At 41.7% G+C, this 22660-nt stretch overlaps 1 protein-coding gene across 2 annotated transcripts; it reads right to left on the bottom strand.

Moving 5' to 3' along the window:
• Positions 1-916: 916 nt before the first annotated feature.
• LOC114240013 (synaptic vesicle glycoprotein 2B) lies at positions 917-22089 on the bottom strand. Of its 2 annotated transcripts, none has more exons than XM_028170469.2 (10): positions 21904-22089; positions 20018-20179; positions 19220-19379; positions 14697-14818; positions 11481-11722; positions 10277-10422; positions 9540-9672; positions 2626-2900; positions 2076-2203; positions 917-1110 (listed from the first exon to the last, which is right to left on the bottom strand). In XM_028170469.2, the coding sequence occupies exons 1-10, from the start codon at positions 21986-21988 to the stop codon at positions 1058-1060; spliced, it is 1506 nt and encodes a 501-aa protein (XP_028026270.2). In that variant the 5' UTR covers positions 21989-22089; the 3' UTR covers positions 917-1057. The 2 variants fall into 2 exon arrangements, with proteins under 2 accessions (XP_028026270.2, XP_089584384.1); XM_089728258.1 differs by lacking the exon at positions 21904-22089 and adding an exon at positions 20976-20994.
• Positions 22090-22660: the final 571 nt, after the last annotated feature.

Below are 22660 nucleotides of genomic sequence, written 5' to 3' on the forward strand. Positions count from 1 at the left end.
TTAGTGCTATACTACTCCTATATGTTATTTCTTTATGGTACCACTCTTGTTATAGTTTGTTTGTGTACATACTTATCTACAATAAACTATTTAAAGCAGTACATATTCATACTCTCTGGGTAAACCATCCTTCGTGTCAGCGCCTACCTAATTTAGTTAGAAGCAGCACTACTACAACTACTTCTACAAGTACGTACAAAAATTGGTACCCGCCTGGGATTCGAACACCGGTGCATCGCTTCAACATGAATGCACCGGACGTCTTATCCTTTAGGCCACGACGACACGAAAATTGTTTGCTATAGTGAAAATAAACGTCTGTGTTGATTGTCCAAGCTGATATTTTGAGTTCTCGGCGATGTATGATCAACCTCATAACGAGATCCAACCCCGCCCCGTTAAAAATATGTTATCATCTCCTTTTTACAATCGATTTTATCGTACCACTTGGATCCGCTGCATACATGTATACACATTGTGATTATAGTCTTTATTTTTGGCACATAACTCTGGAATGAGCTCGATTGACGATGGTCCCCGAGCGCATGTCCTCCTACAAACAAGATTTGAAAGGCGTTCGAAGCTGCATCTAGTGTCCATGAGTGACTATGGTAACCATTTACCACCAGATGGGTCGTGAGCACATCTTTCACTACAGTAGTAAAAAAATACATGGATGTACCAATCTAAATATATAATATGACATGATTAAGAGTAAAAACAAAAAGTCACTAAAATGCTTTATACCAAATGGTTCAAGACAGTCCAGTATTTGTGGTTTGCTTTTAGTGAAAATAAAGAGAGATATCGAAATGAATATTTAACTGTTTTGTTGTTTTTTTTTTCTTTTTTATAGCAATCTTTACAATTTACAACAATCTAACTCAACATGGCTGATTAATAAAACAAAACTTAATCATTTTTGGACATATTTTTTTCAATTTTCCAATAATCCAAATCCTTTTTGGAGATGATATATTTTTTTCTTTTTCCCAATAATCCAAATCATTTTTGGACATAATTTTTATTTTTATTTTTTCCAGTAATCCAAATAGCGTCATTCGTTAGTTTTTCTGTCTGCCGGTAAAAAGAAACACACGATCACGCCGCCTGAAATGAAAATAATACGGGTTTATTTATTAGAAGCCTTGAGAGGCTATATCAGCTTCAACGAACTAGTAGGTGAGCTCACGGGGCTCAAACCTGACGACGTTGCTAACACTGACCCTACTGCAAGAGCAGTGCTTCGCAGAATCTACCATCGGATCGGAAACGCGACCCACTGAGAAGATCCGGCGAGAAACTTAGTGGGCTGTGTCTGCGGGTTAGTTTACTCGCCGAGCCCTTCGTCGCAAGCGACGGGTTCGACGAGAAGGATGACCAGTGAACGAGCTAATACACTTTTCACACCTAATTATAATGACGTTTATAAATAAAACTTGCGCAATTCAAAGATACTTTGAAAAAAAACAAGTTAATAAATGATAATAAATGATGAAAGAAGGGAACGAATCAGGCGCAGTCCACATTAGAATTCCTTATATTACGGGTACCAGAGACTGACATACATACTTGTATACGTTTAAATATTGTTACGCCAGTAAGAGTAACGCCATCTATTGTCGAATAGCAGAAACGAATATCAAAAGAACTACAATCGAGAACGCTCGAAAAGTACAGCGCCATCTATTATCAAATAGGGGAAACACATGTCTGGCCTTATCGAGAATATTCTCGATAATTCTAGGGATGATGTATCGACTATAAAAGCGTTGCAGAGACGGCACGAAGTTAGTTAGTAATCGAATCTACTCGTTAATACAGTGTTAATTTGCACTTCGGTAGAATTTTTATTTATCCCGAACTCCATCACAGTCTACAGTTATTTGGCGCAATCATTTCAAAAGGAGATTTTAAAACTTGAAAGCGTTGAAAGTGAATCGCTAGCAGACTGTTGATGTTTCGTGCCACAGAGTTAGCTCTCTACAAAGCCAAAGTTTGCCGATTGTTTCTGTCAAACGGCCGATGTGCAGTATTTAACGCCGTGTACTGTACGCAAATCTTCCAGTACTTACTGAATACGAAAGCGGCAGAAATGTAGAAAGTGGGCGTACAATAGTCAGTAATGACGTTTCCGATGATATTCACTCCGGCGAACGAGACGAGCCGTGCTGTCATCATTCCTAAGCTTGTCGCGAGACCTCTGCAACGAACACAAAACTGAACCAACTTTAAACAAACGCTTCTCGGTCGGAAACAGTCTCTTTAAAGCAGATATATGTAACTATACTGAGACCACAGAACTTATATCTCGATGTGGGTGACGCATTTACGTTGTAGATGACTATGGGCTCCAGTAACCACTTAACACGAGGTGGGCTGTGAGCTCGTCCACTCATCTAAGCATAAAAAAAAAGATATAGCCAACCTGTATATTCCTTGGCGGAAAAACCCTTAAACTAACAATGATGATTTTTTTTATGACAATATTTTTTTTCCCACCTCAATATTCCTCTAAAATAATTAGTTTTCATAAACAAGTCAGCTAACAAATTGAAAGATTTCAAAGTAAGACATGATATTGGCGTTTAAGTATTGAAGGATTTACTTTTTAAAAAATCTCACCTATAAGAAGTAGGATATACGTCAACAAAATAAGAACAAACATTTCCGATTCCTATTGCCGTGGACTGCATCAAAATAAAGAAAATTATATTAGCGATGGGATGTTTGAGTTCCACTAGGATGCAGCTGACTCCGGATACGATCAGGATCCCGATTAGGAGCATTCGTCTTCTAGAAGCTCCTTGAGCCACGATGGCTGTCACCACGCAGAAGAAGAAACCGTAAAAGATACCAGAATAGATGGTGTTGTGGGAGATTTCGTCGTTGCAAATAACCTGGAAACGGTGTGATAATTTTGAATATCTTCGATTGATAATTAGTTTGATTTTTTACTGAGTCAACCGAGTGAACGAATATAAAGCTCATATTAGATCCGGTTTTTTTTTTTTTTTTATGATTGAAAGTTTACTGGTGGCCCGAAGGCCTTTCCAGTTTCACCAGGACAGGTGGGCGAGCAAAGGCTCAGCCAAGAGGGGCGGGATTTGCTAACAACTGTCCGAGCGCCTCCGAAGGAGACCTAACAACTCAAGAGCAATTGTTTCGCGAATGAATCTACTACCGGATCGGAATCGCGACCCGCTGAGAAGATCCGGCGAGAAACTCAGCGGGCTGATGCATGGGTTAGGTTGCACGTCGACCTCTTTGTCGAGTTCGACGAGTACGGTTACCGGGGTCCCTAAGCCTGCCCCTAGTATTAGAGCTGAAGGCATCTAATGCAAAGGTTATTGGATCTGATGGATCCGTAAGGACGTGTCTAGGGCGTCGACGATGACTGGCTCCTGCATGATCAGGATTCGGGGAGTAGTCAGCGGCGGCAACGATAAGGCGATTATCATGACGCATAGCCTTATCGAAGTATCGTTCCGACGCTGACTTCATGTATTCGAGGCCCAGGTCGTCGTGTAGGTCAACGTTCCTCACTAACCACGGAGCCCCGACAGCTAACCTGCAAAAGCGGGATTGTAGGGATTGGAGGGTGTCTATGTGTGTACGGGCCGCGTGAGCGAACACCACACTCGCGTAAGTCATGACGGGCCTTATGCAAGTTTTGTAAAGTGTCACCTTGTTCCGAAGGGACATTTTACTCCGCTTACAGATCATGGGGTAGAGTCTACCGAGAATAAACGCGGCACGGTCACGGACTGATTTTATATGCGGGCGGAATGTCATCGATGCATCCAGGGTAACGCCCAGGTACTTGACCTTCCTGGCCCAGGGTATGGGTTGTCTAAAGAGAGTAATCGGGGGTGTGAGATTCCTCCTCCTAATCCGGGAGGAAATCCGTGTGGAGCTTCCCCTCTGAAATAGCACCGCAGTACTTTTCGCTGGGTTGATGTCTATGCGCCATTTTCGGAACCACTGTCCTAGGGCTAAGGCTGCGCTCTGAAGCTTCTTCGCGATTAGGGACTTATTTCTACTAGAATAGTAAACAGTCGTGTCGTCGGCAAATAAAGCTAAATGGGTCGGCGGCGACCGGGGAATATCGTTGACGAATAAGCTAAATAGGAGGAGTGAGAGGACAGAGCCTTGCGGGACTCCAGCTGTGAGAGGTCGTGGGGAGGAGCGGGTTCCCTCGACTCGATATCGAAAAGAGCGGTTCGACAAGAAGTCCCGTATGATGAGCACGAGACTATCCGGCACGCCCATTTTGAATAGTTTGAAAATCAAACCATTGTGCCAGACTTTGTCGAACGCTTTTGCGACGTCGAAGAAGAGAGCTCCCGTGTATAACGGTTTTGATCGATTAAGCCCCACAAGAATGTGCTCCGTGAGGCGGTGCACCTGTTGAACGCATGAGTGATTTGTACGGAATCCGAATTGTTCATCGATGAGAATGCCCTTGGATGAGACGAAGTCTCTGAGGCGTTTGTAGAGCAGACGCTCATACAGTTTGCCTAGAAACATGAGGAGGCTAATCGGGCGGTAGCTCGTCGGATGGTTTTTTGGTTTACCGGGTTTATGTATGCCGATAACGTCCGCTTCTTTCCACACCGCGGGAAAGATACAGTTCGCCATAGCGGCATTGAAAATAGATGCCAACATCACGATGAGTTGGACGGGTAGAAGTTTAATAACGCGGTTAGATATACCGTCGGAACCGGGAGCCTTGCGAGGACGTAGGTCTTTGATCAAGTCTTTAACTTCCATCGGGGTGACGGGTGGTAACGCATCCGAGGGTGGCAAGGAGGCTCTGCGTTCTACCTCACTGTCTACTAATTCTACATGAACAGGGTCCACGGATTGAGTGCTGGGCGTGCACTGGGTTTGCAATGTATCGGCCAGCAGCTCTGCTTTTTCGTCATCATCGAACGCCGCGAGTCGGCCTGAGGGGCCTACGAGGGGGGGCATAGTTACTACCGTATCCGATTTGAGAGTACGAGCTAAGCGGTAGTAAGACCTTTGGGAGGGCGCGAGTCCTTCTAAGAAATCAGACCATCTGGCATCTCGGACTTCGGCGATGCGAGACTTTACGTCGCGTTGTAGGGCACGCATTCGAATACGATTTTCCGCGGTAGGATACCTGTCGTAGGCGCGTATCGAGGCGTTCTTAGCTCTAAGGAGTTCCCTAATATCGTCGGACAATTTGAAGCGGTGAAGGAAGTCCTCCGCTACAACTTGTTTCGATGACCTATCTAATGTCGAGGTGATGTGTGACGTTAAGATGTCTATGGCTTCAGCGGTATCCTGAGGAGACGGGGTAGAGTCCGGGTTAAACGGGAGCGACGGTGGATCAGATTCAGCCAGGCTGATGCCCAGCGTGTGCCAATCCACCACAGTCCTCGTGACGGGAACGGAATCGGGAGCGCGACCGAGCTTCATAACGACGGGACGGTGGTCTGAATCTAACTCTGAAACTACTTCGATCGAGTGTAAGCGCAGAGTTACGTTTTTTAATAACGCTATGTCGAGTATATCCGGGCGATGCGCGATATTTAGCGGGTAGTGAGTCGGTGTTAGCGGAGCGACGATATCGAAGGCGAGATCATCGACTAACGCGTCAAGCCGCCTGCCATTCGGGGTTGTGGTGTGTGAGTTCCAACTGATGTGTTTACAATTTAGGTCGCCCGCCAGAATGACAGAGCTCCCCATACCGAGCAGCGCCTCGATATCACTGCTTAGAACGATCTTATCCGGTGGAAGATAAACGGACGCGATAACGATCGGCGCGTGTCCCGTCAGTGAGATTCGGCACACTGATGCTTCGATATTAGCGAGCGCGGGAGGATCGAGTGGGACGCAATGCAGGGCTCTTCTATAGTAAATGACGGTACCACCACCACGAGCAGAGAGCCTGTCGTTCCTGACCATGTTATAGTTCGCGATTTTAGGGTCACGGCGCGCGGGCTTAAGTAGGGTCTCCTGCACTAAAAAGATATCAATTTGATGGTCACGCAAAAAGTCAGAAACCTGATCACGTTGATTTGCGAGACCGTAAGCGTTAAAAAATCCTATCGTTACGGATAGGGGCTTTATTCTACTTATATACGCCATTGATTACCGGCGGAGTGAGGGGAGGACGTACGTATTTAATGACGCGTATACGTCGGCGTATTCCTGCACAACGGCGATAAAGTGTTGTGCAGTGGAGGCAGCGCGAATGGCGTCGCCCAAAGCGTTAACGCGCTCAAAGTTGATCGACTGAAAAAAGTCGATCGCTAAAGCGAGATTTTCGGACGCGGTCGGAGGGCAAGTCGCGGGAGAGGGACGAGTCGCGGGGGCGGGACGAATCGCGGAGGAGGGAGTTGTAGCCGTGTTCGTGTACGGCAGCGGTTTCGCCCAGGCCGAGACACTGGGCACCGCCGCCGGAACGAACGCTGGCTTAGCCTGCGACGCAGAGGGTGCCGAGGCTTTGATATCTGGGCCGGAAGCTCGGAGGCGGTTTTGGCGGGCGACGCGGCGATTTATTTTCGGGGCTCGGGGGCATCCGCGGTAATTTGCGGGGTGACCCTGTGTTCGACACAGGACGCAGCTAGGCGGTTCCGTCGCGGTTTTTTGATCGCGAGTGCATAGGGCCGTGGCGTGATCGCCTAAACATTTGACGCATCGGGGGCGCGCGTGACAGTTACGGGAAGAGTGCCCGTACAATTGACAGTTATGGCACTGGCTAGGAGTGCCTTTTTTATGGGGGGCTTCGACAGCGATACCAGAGAGCCTACAGACGGTCTGTGTGTTAAAGATTTTCTTACCCTCGGGGGTAGGCTGGAGAGCGACTAGAACTATATGGCTCCCTACCGCGACCGGTGTGCATACGGTGCACAGAATTCACTGGTAGGCCCTGTTCTAACAGATCGGCCTTGACGAGCTCTACATCTATCTCTTTAGGGATTCCGCGTATTACAACGCGGAGTTCGCGCTCCTCCTGAAGCGTATAAGTGTGGAAGCTTATACGCTCCTTACGGAGGTAAGAGGTGAGGGCCCTATGGTCATCAGATGAATGCACCTTTATTTGGATGCCGTTCGCGAGGTTACGGGCATTCGTGAAATTGATATTTTTGGCCTTAAGGGCCAGGGAAACTCGATCCCAAGCTGCCTTCTCTTGAAGGATTACCGGAGGAGGGGACTGGGTTTTATTTTGTGCCACCGGACGCGGCGACGGACTGGCACGGGCTGGAGGCGCAACGGGAATCTGGGGGCGGGGGCGCGACGCGTTCGCGGCTTTGCTAATTTTAGCGGCCACGGGAGCTCGAGACTCCGCGGCACGCTTCTTACCCTTTTGTACCAAGGTAAATCCATCCGTCGATGAGGCGGGGGCGAGGTCGACCTCCATCTCCGAGTCAGAGTCGGAGGACGAGGAGGCGGGCGCAGGTGACCTACGAGCAGGTGTTTTGGAGGGCGCGACGGAGGCCGCGGATGAACGCACAGCTGGAACGGTGGCCACGGCGGACGACGCAGCAGTTTTACTCGCCAGTATAGGCGACGCGGGAACGGCAGGCACGACGGAGGCTGCGGTGCTCGATGCAGAAGCTTTGCACGCAGGTACAGGCGACGCAGGAGCAGCGAGGTCGGCGGAGTCCACGAGAGGGCTTACTGTGTGGTCGGCCTTGAAGGCCAGAAACTCGGAAGTGAGCTTTGGGTAGCGAAGCCGGAGAAATTCCGCGAATACAGCGTCCATTATGGATACGTGCCCAGGTGGGGATGCCCCGGGACTTTGAATACACTCGCCTTGCGGCGAGGTCCCAACTTCTCGGAACTGAGCGGTTCTATTGAACACAGGTGGCGATGCGGCGTGATTACTACAGGACAAAGAAAAAACACAACAAAACAGGAATAAGAAAAAGAAACAAAACAAATAAACACTTCCTGGAAAACGGTTTGTCGGCAGATGTACCACGAACACAGAAATAACAAAAAGAAACAAAACAAATAAAAACTTCCAGAAAAAACACTTGGTCGGCAGATGTACCACGAACACAGGCCGCGCGAACAATGGCCGGGCTAACAAAAGCCGGGCGAACAAAGGCCGGGCGATCGAGTGGTCGATGGGCACGTCCGCACGTGACGGGTGCCTCTATCGGAATGATTAGATCCGGTATCGTAGTAACTTCACATACAAAAAACCAAAGGCCTCCTCTTCAACACGTGGATTCTTAATTTTGAAGAAGAAATAGGCGCAGGGCTCCCTAAACATCTAAAAATTCATACGGCCATTATGTCGCAACCAGCTCATTTTGGAATTCAGGCCATACCATGACTCCACGAAGATGAACAGATCACCTGATATCGTAAAATGACTGTCTATAAGCCTCTTCCAATTAGTAACATCAAAAACTTACGGTAGAAGGCTATGGTCGGCAATGTAACTTAAATTCTGTTGTGATAGACAACTATTACGCCGGTAAGAGCAACGCCATCTATTGTCGAATAGCAGAAACACATATCTGGCCTTATCGAGAATGTTCTCGATAGTTCTAGGGAAGCGACGCGGAAGAAGCGAATTACGAATTGTAAAGTGTTCTGTGAGTGTTCTAGGTGTTAAATAGAGTCTTAACATGTACTTCGGTAGAATTTTTATTTATTCTCAAACCCAATACGTTAGGCGACGGAATCCGTGTTACTATTACCTTGGACTTGTAGCCAGTTAACATTTGTCTTCCCATGCCAGTCACAAAATGACAATATTTTCGTTATTATTAGTCCTGGTAAGATTTACTATGAGCTTGTAAAAGCAAGTACAGTTATCCTACGTATTATTGTCGAGAAGCATACTTTATTGCCGGTTTGAAAGTTAAGATAGCTCTTACATAATCCCATTGAGGCTTCGATAGTTTTTGTTGTCCTGGCTGAGCCTTTGCTCGCCCACCTGTCCTGGTGAAACTGGAAAGGCCTTCGGGCCACCAGTAAACTTTCAACCATAAAAAAAAAAAAAAAAAAAAAAGTTTTTGTTGTAGTAGAGTCGTTGGTGCATAGTCGAACGTTGAATTAAATATAAGCTCCAGTACACACTTCACACCAGTTAAGTGAGTCTAAAGAATTGGTGCTGAAAAAAACGATCTAGTGACTATTCAACTAGTCTTCCTATTACCATAAGTAAACACACAAATGCTTGATGGTGGGTAGTGTAGACTTTCATTACCTACCGAACAGGTTGCTGCCCATGGTCAATCATGGAAATAATTCTCAATGTGCACTCTTCGAGTGTATTTAGAACGATTTAACAAATAATCTAATCAAAATCAACGCGCATCGATAAGATGAAAACAGATTATTACTGGTACACGGTGAGGGTTGAGCGAGTTTATTAAATGACACTATTAAAGCCCCAGATCACTGAAATAGTCTATGCCCCAGATACATCAACTGAAATTGACAGCTCGAAGTGTTGCCAACATATATTTCCGAACATGCCGACTGGTTCTGGTTTGAGGTTCCACGACAAGTTAATTTTAAATACCAAAATCTGTCAAAATGCTCACAGTCTCAGTGTAGTTTGAAGTTTTATTTGAGAAAACTCGTTCGCAGAACGTCTGATCGTTGGTCCAGACATCAGATAACGTGTTGAAGAATATATTCACCATTGTCGGGAACCACATGAAGAAAACGTTGTTTCTGAATGTAAAAAAAGATATATTTATATTAAAGACGTGTGAATAATATGTCGCCTCGCCTATACGGCCAATCACTAAGGTGTTAAGAGGGAGTGAATCGAGCCGGACCAGAGACAATAGAGGCCAGCCCACTGAACGGCTTCCCTGAAACCTGCGGTCCGTTCCCCAGCCGTGACAAAACCCGGGTAACGTTTTACCGCAGTAGGTTACCGCGGTCAACCCCACAGCCAGATTCGCAGCCAAGAATACCTACCCAGCGAATCCATCGAGGCAAATTTCAGGCTCTACGTCGGCTATCTCGGTACACTGGTTGTAAGGCCCACATGGTACTAATTATCTACTGGAACACATAAGCCTCACAAGTTCAATGCTGCACCCGCTTTGAAACACAAGATTGAAAACTCATTTGTATGTCAACAGCTGCTCCCCAGTCAAAGCTGGACTGACGCGTCTTATCCTTTAGGCCACGAAGGCTTTACTCGGTACAGATTAGCTGCGTCGCTAATAAAATACCAAAGAACGAACCCCACGCTCGTCTACTTCGACGGTCATTAAACGACTAAGGCAATCGTTCCCATATCTCATATCTCCAAGACCACACTTACATACTACAGCACAGTGCCATCAAATAAAACAGCTGGACCGTCCGCAACAACAATGGTGGTTTGAATATCGGCACGGTTTGTTCTCTAAGCGTTTTCCAGAATGTGTTCTTCTCTGTAGTTAATTCTTCCGTTATTATATGTTTCACCTGTGAAAATACGAAATTGATTGGAATATTGCTGATAAGAATATTGCTACAAGCTTATATTCAGGCACTAGAAATGGTGGATATTTCGTAAAGAAAGGACATAATATTATGTATCTGATTGTTCGATCCAAAATACAGCCTAAACCTTTTGACGGATTTCAAATGTATTAGTCTGAAATGTATTAGGAACGTCTCAGTTGTGGGATTAACATACTTGAAAAATTTAATACTAATTTATGTGAAGTTTAATACTGACAGGCCAGAACTAAAACACTTTTAAGCGCAATTTAGAAGCCCCCGTTTGAAAAAATAATAACTGTAATAAATAAAATATTCAGAAAAAAGACACAGGGTTACCTAGCCCCAAGCTAGGGTCCACCAGAAACTAATATAATATAAATACTTATATGTCGCAGTCTCAGTAAATTTTATCAATCGAGTTTAGTAGGAAACGTCAACACTTGGGTAATCGATACAGCGATGGCAACACTAGTTTCCAACGGTTTGACGTTTGAGGCTATTTGACAGTTGACGTTTGAGGTATCGTTTTACTGTAAAGAAAGGGACCTCCGTAATTCTGTAGGAGATCACTGAACTGAACGGTCGTTTCTTGGTCGCGTGTATCGCTGTAACAAACTTTCCGCGTTTCTCGGCCAATCTCAATCTATTAATTTGATCATTAGTGATTCTCTGTAAATTTGTTTGATACAGTGAAAATAAACATCTGTATTGATTGTCTCAATTGTTCAATCAATCAACCTCATAACGACTCACCCTACCAAACTCCATTATATATATGTTTTAATATATAAATTACATACCCAGACAAAGAGAGAAAAGACAGAGAGAGAGTAAGAAACGAACCAACAACCCTCGGCCCAGTAGTCAGGGCCGCCAATGGTGGTGCAATAACCACCGAGCCAATTAAAATTCCAATATCTTTACTAACGCTAAAATAATCACTTAACCATTTAAACCACTTAACATCAATTAGAACGTGAGCTTAACTTCTCTTCAATGCCATAAATAATTAGACAATAGACTGGCATAATATTCACCGGGTAGTCTTCTCTTTTTCCTCCGTTAGCAGCATAAATATTTTTCAAGACTTCCAAAGCTTTATCCAGTTCCCCTTTATTCGCCAAAAACTTAGGGCTCTCGTGCATAAAGAACATCAACAAAGCTCCTATGCCCAGTGGTAAAGCCATGATGAAAGTGTATAACCGCCAGGGTCGGTAAGTGATGCCCAACCACGGAACTTCCAGCTGAAAGCTCAGTGGAAGGATTAAGTACGCTAAGCCTGCAAAACAAATTTGAAGTCATTATAGTCATAATTATCTTAGAAATAAATAATGGCAGCTGCTCTAGCAACTTGTACTACTTAGCGATCTTGTGGGATCCTTACTATTTCATATCTACATTTAGCTGCTTCTTGTCAGGTAAATAGCTGAACGTAAATATGCAACACAACGGTACGGCTAAACGAAATTTTCTTTTCCATTCCCGTCACAGTACTTTGTCAATATCGCTCGTGGACATGAGCAATGCCAGGGTCAAAATCAAGCTGCTGGCAGTAAATCTGCTAAAATAACTATGACACTGTACTCCACGTAGTCTTCCTCCTCCTCCTTCAGTCGATCGCTCATTGCTGAGCATTGTGATGCGCCCGTCTGTGACCTTTTTTTGTAATTTGTAGCCACTTTTAACTGTCAGTGGCACAGTGAAGTGCTTGGCTCAGTGTCATGTCCAGAGACTCGGATACTTGGTCACTCCATCTTTTTCGGCTCCGACCTCTGGACGACGTAGTCTTAACGTACTTAAAAATCGACTGGTGGTTTAAGGACCAAAAGACAAGCGCCAAGCGACTCATCCTCCCGTCGGAATTCGTAATTTCATTGTTGGGAAACCTCTAACGTGTCTTGTGATATAATATGCAATTATATCACAACAAAATTGGTGTTAACGAACCATGCTCAGTAACAACATGCTTTAAGCCAGTAAACATCTATTTATGGCCGTAGAAGTGTATAGACATAAATATTATCGCTCGACAATAACTCCCCCGTGCTTTTGAACATCAAAAACATGCCTTGCGACCTAGTATCACTTAGCTGTGACGCTAATGTGACAGACACCTCCCCGATACTGCTAACAACAATTATATTGTACCGATTTCATCGCAACCAAGGGAAAGGTTTCTGACCGCATAGAGGACAAACAAACAGACGTGTAAACGAATATTTAATTATCATTTATATAAACGTAATCAGTATGTTCCAAGTATTAGTGAAATAAAAAAATCAAACGTCAGTAATTAATGACGATTTATCAAGATCACTTCTCGAGACATGCGGTGTCACGCTATCCTCTCATGCAATAGTCTAGGCTTGTGACAATAATTTCTATGATCATTATCATCTTAGGCCCCATAGTTCAGGGTGGGCCTTAGTCTGGTCTAGTATGTCTCTCCAGACTGTTCAGGGCTTTCTCCTTCCAGTTCTTGACACCAATACCTTTGAGGTGGTGCTCTACGCCATCTAACCATTGGAGTTTGGACCTGCCACAACCTCTGCGGCCCTCTGGTTTGCCATATAGTAGTTATCTTGGCATTCTGGTCTCCGCCATTCGTACTACATGTCCTGCCCATCGTAGGCGTCCAGTTTTTATAGTTTTTTTATGATATTAGGATCCTTAATAATAATTTAATAAGCTCTGTGATTAGACCAAAATATAACCAAGCTGTCAGCTTGCACAATTAGACCGCTATCATCGTAACAAGCTATCTCTAAATAACTTAGGGAGTTATTACCCCCCCTCCCCTCCCCCAATTATACAAAAAAAACAGCAATGACGCACATTGAATGCACAGGATAATTAAATGAAGAAGGAAATTATTTGTCAAAATTAATGAGCTAATTTCGACAGGTCTTTATCTCGAAAGATAATCTTGGAATAAAGGCTGATTTCTGTAATGATCGTTTTCGGAATGCGAGCTGCGAAACTATCGGAAAGCCGCAAAATTATCCAGAAGTTGAGTCTGTCCATGTTTGGTTGATTTTAGAATTATATTTATATATGTCTGTAATGTCGGCTTCATAATTATAATATTACCCGCGTCTTCGCCCGCATGTTCAAGGAAAACCGAAATTATTTCGTGTCGTATGCTATTTCTAAAGATAATAGATCAGTTTTCCGTGCGAACGATATGTTTTTTTTTCATCATATAATATAGCCTATGTCACTCTCTTGTTCTGAAGACATTACTTTAACTTAACATTACTTAACTTAAAAAACATCTCAATCCATTGCTTCGTGAACGAAGAACAAGAAAACACGCCTTCACATTTTTAAGTAACTAAAGAAAAAAGATTTTATCTTTCTTTAAAAGTATTTTATCTTCGACGGTACACACATAAATCAAATAATATAATAATATAAAAATAATATACAGTTTTTTTTTATTGCCTTTGTAGGCAGACGAGCGTACAGCCTACCTGATGGTAAGTGGTTACCGTCGCCCATGGACTTCAGCAATGCCAGGAGCAGAGCCAAGCCGCTGCCTACCGCTAACTATGACGAGAAAACACTTTATTGTCAAATGGGGAACTATTTTTTCGTACACAATACAAGAAATTTTAGTTAGAATTTAAGGTCTTTTTTGGACTCATAAAATTAAATTCTAAATTCGATTTGTGCAACGAGTTTTTGAGTGCATTAGGAGTCGTTTGTTGGGTAGGGCTCTAAAACATCCTTGGGCCCGCGGTCCGCTCCCAAAGTCTGCGGAACGTCAAGTGTGGGTCCCCGCACGTTTTCTAGGCGCGGTAGGAGTTCTACCACGGATTTTATGATAATGAGTTCCCGATATAGTCCCTTTTTGGGGCATTACCACTAGAATTCGATGTCTGACCTTGAGTGGATATGTTATCGAGTTTCGATGGCACTCATTAAATGTGGAAATCGTGGTAAGAGCTCGATAAACCATAGTGTATATTAAGTAGTTAAGAGGAAAAACCTAACTACCTAGTTTCTCTCTATTTTTCTCTACATCTCATTCTTAAATTTATCTTAATACCTAGTTTAAATTAGCTGTAAGTTTCTCCTTCAAATTTAGTATGCCAACAGGCAGAATGTAGTGGGATTGAATATATTTTATACTAAGACCATACTTGTACCTGCATTCTATACAAATAAATGAATTATTATTATTATTAAAACCAATTCACGCCGTGTCTATCGGGATAAGGTATATGAATAGTAATTTTTTTGTGACTTACTGAATGAAATAATTTCTGATGATAAATTCACGCTGTTCAACATGAAGAGATAAACGTTTCTGTGACTTGAGCCGGTGCATTCGCCGAGCAGGGTGATTACCAATGTGAAACTTGCCGTGGAACTAAAACGATAATAATATTAAAATGTTTTTTTTTTATTGCGTAGATGGGTAGACGAGCTCACAGCCCACCTGGTGTTAAGCGGTTACTGGAGCCCATAGACATCTACAACGTAAATGCGCCACCCACCTTGAGATATAAGTTCTAAGGTCTCAGTATAGTTACAACGACTACCCCACCCTCTAAACCGAAACGCATTACTGCTTCACGGCAGAAATAGGCAGGGCGATGGTACCTACCCGCGCGGACTCACAAGAGGTCTTACCACCAGTAATTAAGCAAATTATAATTTCTCTACAATATGCTGGCAGCGGCCTGGCTCTGCAATCCTGTGTGCTTAGTGCGAGTTTTTTAACGTTCTCGATAGCGTGAAAGTTAACTCGAGTTTGTATGGAGTTAGAAAGTTTGGCTACGTTTGGCGCTAGAGGCGCTGTTACAATTGCATACAAATTTCAGTTAACTATCGCTACGCTACGCTTACGCTATCGAGAACTTTAAAAAACACGCACTAAGCAATCTAAGCATACAGGTGGCATTATAAAAATCTGTCTACAAACACAGCAAAAAAAGCAGCTTCGTTGTGTGGTCTATGAACTCAATATACCCGATCACAAGAAATCACGCACATTCATCTTTCCAAATTCATTTTTATTACGCGACGTTTTTCACATCTTGGTTTTTTTTATTGTTTAGATGGGTAGACGAGCTCACAGCCCACCTGGTGTTAAGTGGTTCCTGGAGCCCATAGACATCTACAACGTAAATGCGCCACGCACCTTGAGATATAAGTTCTAAGGTCTCAGTATACTTACGACTGCCCCGCCCTTCAAACCGAAACGCATTACTGCTTCACGGCAGAAATAGACGAGGCGGTAGTACCTACCCGCGCGGACTCACAAGAGGTCCTACCAGTAATTACGCAAATTAAAATTTTGCGGGTTTCATTTTTATTACACGATGTTATTCCTTCACCATCGAAGTCAATCGTGAACAATTGTTAAGTACGTATTTCATTAGAAAAATTGGTACCCGCCTGCGGGATTCGAACACCGTTGCATCGCTATATATGAATGCACCAGACGTCCTATCCTTTAGACCACGACGACGATATACAGGACCTCATTTATAATAATACGACTAGCTTGAATAACTAGCGTGAAAGACGCGTCGGAAAATGCAAAGTCCTGGCTGGTGGACATCAGGGAGCGAACAAAGATCACCAGCAAAGAACAGTTTCCCTGGGCAACAGATAGGAACAAGTTTATATTATTGTCGGCCAGCCTCCAGGAGTGCATGGCCACAAGAGGAACGAAGTTCACGTTACGTCCAGTCTGACGATTATCCCAGGTGCTACAAAAGCGAAATGGCGTCACAACGGCTGATTGATAAACCAATTCGAAAAATCGATAATCTCGAATACCGAATCGGGGATCCAAAGAATCGAGAAGTCGATTGAAATTTCCTACCGATTGATATTTTTTCAATTATCAACACATCAGAAACCAAACTGTCGTTACAACTGTAACACTCCTAAAAATACTTTCATTAGAAACTATCAAATATTAAATAAAAAAATTACATGATTAGATATGAAATATCAAATTAAAAATCGATAAAATGATTTAAGAATGAAATTAAATATTGTATTAAGGAAATAATTATATTGACAGACATAGGACAGAAATGTATTTTAGAGTTGCATAGCGCACGTGAACAATGACGTCATCATTCGCATTGTATCTAAGACGAAATTAAAATAGTAATTACTTCCTTATTCCCCAACAGATTTTACTTTCATTTACAGTTAACGGTAACACTAAATACATATTTTGGTGGTTAAAGGTGTTTATACATTTTAAGAAAATAATCTTTATAGTTTTTGTTAAATAATTGTCATAGCACCGCATGTTGTTACTATAAATTATTATCATGTACTGCACGATCTGAATTAATTATAACTATTTTAATGTTCTCATTTAAGTGAATTTATGTAATTATTTTGAGAATAAAGAATATCTTTAACCCGAAAGTGATTGATGGGCTTTAAAAATAATATCAGAGGGCTTAAAATTAAATATTATGTTAATGGTCACCATTTCACCGAACACATACCTTATCAGTCAACCGCGTTTCTATACATATATTGTTCCTTAACAACCAATACGATTATCACAGTAATAAGGAAATGTCTCGCTTCTTTTGTCGTAGATAAAAAGAATTCAAAGTTGATCAAATTTGGAGGAAAGGAACAAAATCATTACGAAAGGTCGATTTGGGTTATTTACATAAAAAAAATTAAAACGTTATAATAGGGGCGGTTTGAAGAAGCCGATACTAATATAAAACACATTTCAACATATTATTATTATGTTGTAAAAATTTCTCGGCATCCGCATTTCTTCTTATGCATTTTAGGATATTGAGGTATTTGTCAAAATAAAAGAGGGAATTTAAAACATTAAATGAATCTAAGCTTTGGAGTGGCAATGATTATGTCGATTTTTGATTATTTGGCGACCAAAAAATTGTAAAATATATTGGATTTTTATATACTCACTAGTACTTTTACCAGTAGATAACTTTTTATGTGACTCATTATCGGCAAAAAAAACGATAAAATCTAGTTATAACCGGTAAAATCTAGGTATAACCGGTTTTAAAGTTGACGGTATTTTTAATTTATCATATAATAATCAAAATACCAATCGATTAAATTTGTTTTCGTAAGATAGTTCAGGACGAGTTGTAATCGCATCTAGATTTTTCACTATTTTCTAACTTAATTGTGATAATTAATTAAAGTATGAATTTTCATTGTATTCGATCATGGAGACAACGCGGCATTGTCATCTCCTCCTCTTTCAAAGAGAGAGGGAGCGAAAGAGGGGGCGGAGGAGCACCCTACCCCCGATCACCCACGCAAGGAAGGTCCGCAAGGAAGGTCCATACCTTACAAAAAATCGGCAGACTTTACCATGTTGCACAATGGCTATAAGCAGTATTTTTTTATGGTGGCTCAGAGGCCTTTCCAGTTTCACCAAGACAGGTGGGCGAGAAAATGAGTCTTCGCGAATGAATCTACTACCGGATCGGAATCGGGACCCACTGAGAAAATCCGGCGAGAAACTCAGCGAGCTGAAGCACGTGTTAGGTTGCACGTCGAACTCTTTGCCGAGTTCGACGAGTAGATAAGCAGTCTCTTACTATTAACATACTTGACAATTTTACATACGCCCCATTATGAGCTATGCGGGTTGGGTCTAAGATGATGAGATGGCTAAGGGCCCATACTTTTTTTTTATTGCTTAGATGGGTGGACGAGCTCACAGCCCACCCGTTGCTAAGTGGCTACTGGAGCCCATAGACATCTACAACGTAAATACCCCACTCACCTCGAGATATAAGTTCTAAGGTCTCAGTATAGTTACAACGGCTGCCCCACCTTTCGAACCGAAACGCATTACTGCTTCACGACAGAAATAAATAACTCACTTGTAATAAATACGAAACCCGCGCTTGTCTTGTTACTGCTTATATAGCGTATTATACGAATCCGCATGGATACTATCGTCCGACCTATTTCTGCTGGAAAGAAGTCTTGCATTTCGATTTAAATGACCAAACATTCGTTGTATCAATTAATCGATTTTTTTTTGTGGTCATTGGGAAATCACCAGACTTCCGCCCTCCACTGGTGATGGAGGGCGGGGCATGTGGGAGTCTAACTGACTAAAACCTCCTGTCGCTCAACAACCAGCATCCAAACTTCACATGAGACAGAACTCATGAAAAGGCAAAAGGGGAAAGTGAAGCGTTTAGTGCGGAGCACATCTCTCCCATCACCCTCTCCCTCAGGACGCCAGACCGGCGGTCGTTGGCACCACGACTACCAGCCCTCTCAGTCGGCAGGCTATCCGAAGCCCGCCTAGATGGCTCCGGTTAGAGTGGGTTATCCTACGGAATACCCCGCTGGGCCAATCAATCAGTAAGCACTTTATTCTGAACTTTTAGGACTGTTGATTTATTTCTTGTATATTTTACAGAATGGCTCTCAATTCAGTGCGCCTATTGGTAAAGGCCTCCTCTAACATTTTCCACTGCTATCTATCTTTAGCAACTCTCCACCTAAAACCAGTTAATTCGTTATATAATACAGCTTAAACCATGGCCATGTGTCGATAGAATTACGGGCACTCTACAAAAACATTTATTAATAATTTGTTCTATTAAAAAAAATAACTTCTCAATCGACAACGAAAACTTCCGAGTTGCTTCCGTAACCTCTTATTTGTTATCATCACCAGACAGTTGGAAACCCGCTAGTATCGTGCACGTGTGTGCATAGCTAAGTCAGCCGGAATGACAGTCAGTTGGAGTTACCAAAACTTAAACTGAAAACTTACAAACCGCATCCAAATAGCTTAGAGGCAAACATAAACTGCCAATTCATTGACAGACTACTTAAAGCCGCAAACAGGAAGCCGAACGACGTGGAGATCAGTAAAGCCTTCCTTCGTCCTCTTGTATCCGCGTAGAAGCCCCAGGGAAAAGCAAAAAGCAATCCTGAAAAATATCGAATTACCAATCAAAAAGAATTTCAAATTACCATTTCGATGACACTGTTGTTCACAAAGAAAAATCAGAATCAAAATTAAAGAACCCCTAAATGCGGTATAAAACTATAATACAAGTTAACCATTTATGAGTTTTCTTCCAGCAAATTAGATATAATATCCATGGATGAATCCTCCATCCTGTACTCCTTACATCCATTTTAACTGGTGGTAGGACCTCTTGTGAGTCCGCACGGGTAGGTACCACCACCCTGCCTACTTCTGCCGTGAAGCAGTAATGCGTTTCGGTTTGAAGGTCGGGGCAGCCGTTGTAACTTTACTGAGACCTTAGAACTTATATCTAAAGGTTGGTGGCGCATTTACGTTTTATGTCTATGGGCTCCAGTAACCACTTAACAAACTGTGAGCCATCCATCCATGTGAGCGTCCATCGATCAGAGTAACAAAAAAAAAAACTCCACTTAATTGTTACTTCACACATCCATTTCAACATTGCAAGTGACTTCTACATATAAACCTGAAATAGCTGAAATAGAAATACCTGCTATACACCTATTCAAAGGAACACAAAACAATAGCGAACCAAAAGCCCGCAGTTACAGTAAATTCCAATTCTTTGTCACTCACCAGCAAAAGGCGCCGATGCAAGCAAACCAGTCTCCTTGAGCCCTACGCCGAGATCACAGCTAGAAGCGGCCACTACCACGCTGTACCCAAACATGTCTATGGCCACCGCAACAACGATAATACTACACACTCCCAACAGTGTGTAGTTGTACCGGCCATGCCCTGAAATAATTTTATTAGTTCTTATCGTTTGATGATTATTGCCCTTCACTCTTTGCTTCTATTCTTTCTCTGTTTTGTACAGTTTGATCTATGGAGTGCTCTGAGGTATTGTTTGAGATAATCCCGTCATTTCGTTTTTACTATCGCACCGCGCCACCGGAGCAGAGTTTATCCATGCTACCCAGAACCACTAGATCTCCAGTGCGTTTCTAGAGATCTTTACTGACACGCACCATCTGGCTTTGGTATTTACCTCCCCACTACGGTGTTTCCTGAGCGGAATGACATCGTCTTTTCGCATTAAAAGTGTAAAATTTCCAAAAATATTCGAAATTCAGTTAATATGCGGAATCATTTGGTATCACCAGTATTTTTCTCATTAATACGTAATACAAAAGAGCGTAGTTTAGTTTTTTTTTAATTGTACTTATGTTTCGACTACTATTAACAAAATTAATACATAATTTTAACTTACTTTAAAAGACAGTTAATGTAACTGGCAAAAAATAAAAAATAAATGCTGCAAATATCATTAATATTAAAAATATCACATGCTCTCCTGTAAAATTAGTAAATTTTGAGATTATACAGTTTTAATGCAAGAAGACGACACGTCTTTCATCAAACGACACTGCCCTTTCCATTGCCGACAACCATGAGCTACGATAACCACTCACCGTGAGGTAGGGCATAGGCTCGTCTGCATACAATGGCAATAAGGAAATATAACAATTTTTACTATAGTCTAATCTCCTGTTTATTAGTTTTATATTATGAATTTCACAGTTTCGATTACCTTACCACGGCTGACCAAACTTTTATTCTTCGACATTGAATATAGCGTTAACTATGCATGCATGGTATGGTGCATCAGTAGTTATAAATACTAGAGGTCCCGCAGTAGTCGAAATTCGACTATAATTAATTGGAATTGTAGGATAAATTTGTACACTATTATGATTGTATTTTATACTTCTATAATCACAAATTTCGCCAAGACTACACTATAAAAAAATATTAATAAAGACAAAACAATATTTAATCTATTCTCAATTTGACCACAGACGTCAAGAACAAAAGTTTGACAATAAATGGTATGCATGCGTGTGTGCGTCAAATACATGGTATGTAGTGTGTGTAATGTTTTCTTTATTGATTTAATGTATCTTTTATGCATTATTTAAAAAAAATATTAGCATTGTGCACTTCTTCTCTATATTCTCTATAAGTGTCAAAAATTTCATACTCCTCCGTCAGCGCAATTTTCGTAAAAAGGATTACAAAGTTTTTGCTTCACGTATTAATATACCTATATAGATTTTATGAACAGATATGAGTAGGAAGGGTTATTTTGATAATATCCAGAAAAGCACCCCACGCTTTTTTTACAACAAAATCATTTTTTCTTACACTATTTTTAATTCAAATTTATTAAAATTTATTTTCTATCTTTTAGTTGGATTTTCTATAAAAGCGTATTTTGTTAGTTTTTTTTAAACTATTATTAAATTTATTTTTAATTTTTTAGTTGAATTTTAATTTTTTAAATGTTTTCTTTTTCAATTTTTATTAAATATTGAATTGTGATCGGTCCTTAATAAGTATACCAAATTTCGAGCTAATCCGACGTTTTGAAGGGGGTCAAAATCATGTTCAAAGATTCCGTTACATACTAACATACATACGTCTGAAGCTAACAAAAGCGTATTAAAAAAGAACCACACCAGCTAATTCCACCGCTTCGTCGTAACCACATGAGTCGGTAACTTTACCAGAGTAGCCATCAGTTACAACCACTTCTTTATTCATTGTTGAAAATCACAAAAAAAAAAACATTAACAATAGTAAAACTAGTTAATATATTGACTCTTGTACATTGCTCTAAAAACATAAGAGCGACTGATAAATATATATCTTTAAGATGCTATCTGAGAAATATATATCTATATATCTTTATGTTGCATGTTTTTATCTCATTACATTCGTTATCATTACGTTGAATTACAGGCTTTGCAATTTGTTTTTGTTTTTCCTGAAACATGATTTATAATTAACTTGATTATTTATATACCGTGTGTTCGCTTGTCATTTAACGTAACTTTAGCAATGGGACTCTGAGCAAGACATTTTTAATGTTGTGCAACATTGACTCGTAATTAAAAGAGATAAAAGTCGTCGTGGTCTAAAGGATGAGACGCCCGGTGCATTCGTATCGAGCGATGTGATTTTGCCGGTGTCCGAATCTAGGCAGGCAATTTATCTAATGAGATACGTACTTAAATCACGTTCACGAATGACAAAAAATAATAATTAGCGTAGCCATTAGTTTTTTTTTAAATTGACTAAGAGCCTATAGCTTTTTATCCCGATATCCTTTGCCCAAGGTGTCCACAGATGAATGGATTTCCTCCTTTAAATCGGCTGATATCGCAAAGCTAATATTTACACAGTTCCTTCCGGAATAATAAACAAACAGCACTT

Source organism: Bombyx mandarina, chromosome 06 (assembly GCF_030267445.1).
Source record: "Bombyx mandarina strain Sakado chromosome 06, ASM3026744v2".
Taxonomy (NCBI): domain Eukaryota; kingdom Metazoa; phylum Arthropoda; class Insecta; order Lepidoptera; family Bombycidae; genus Bombyx; species Bombyx mandarina.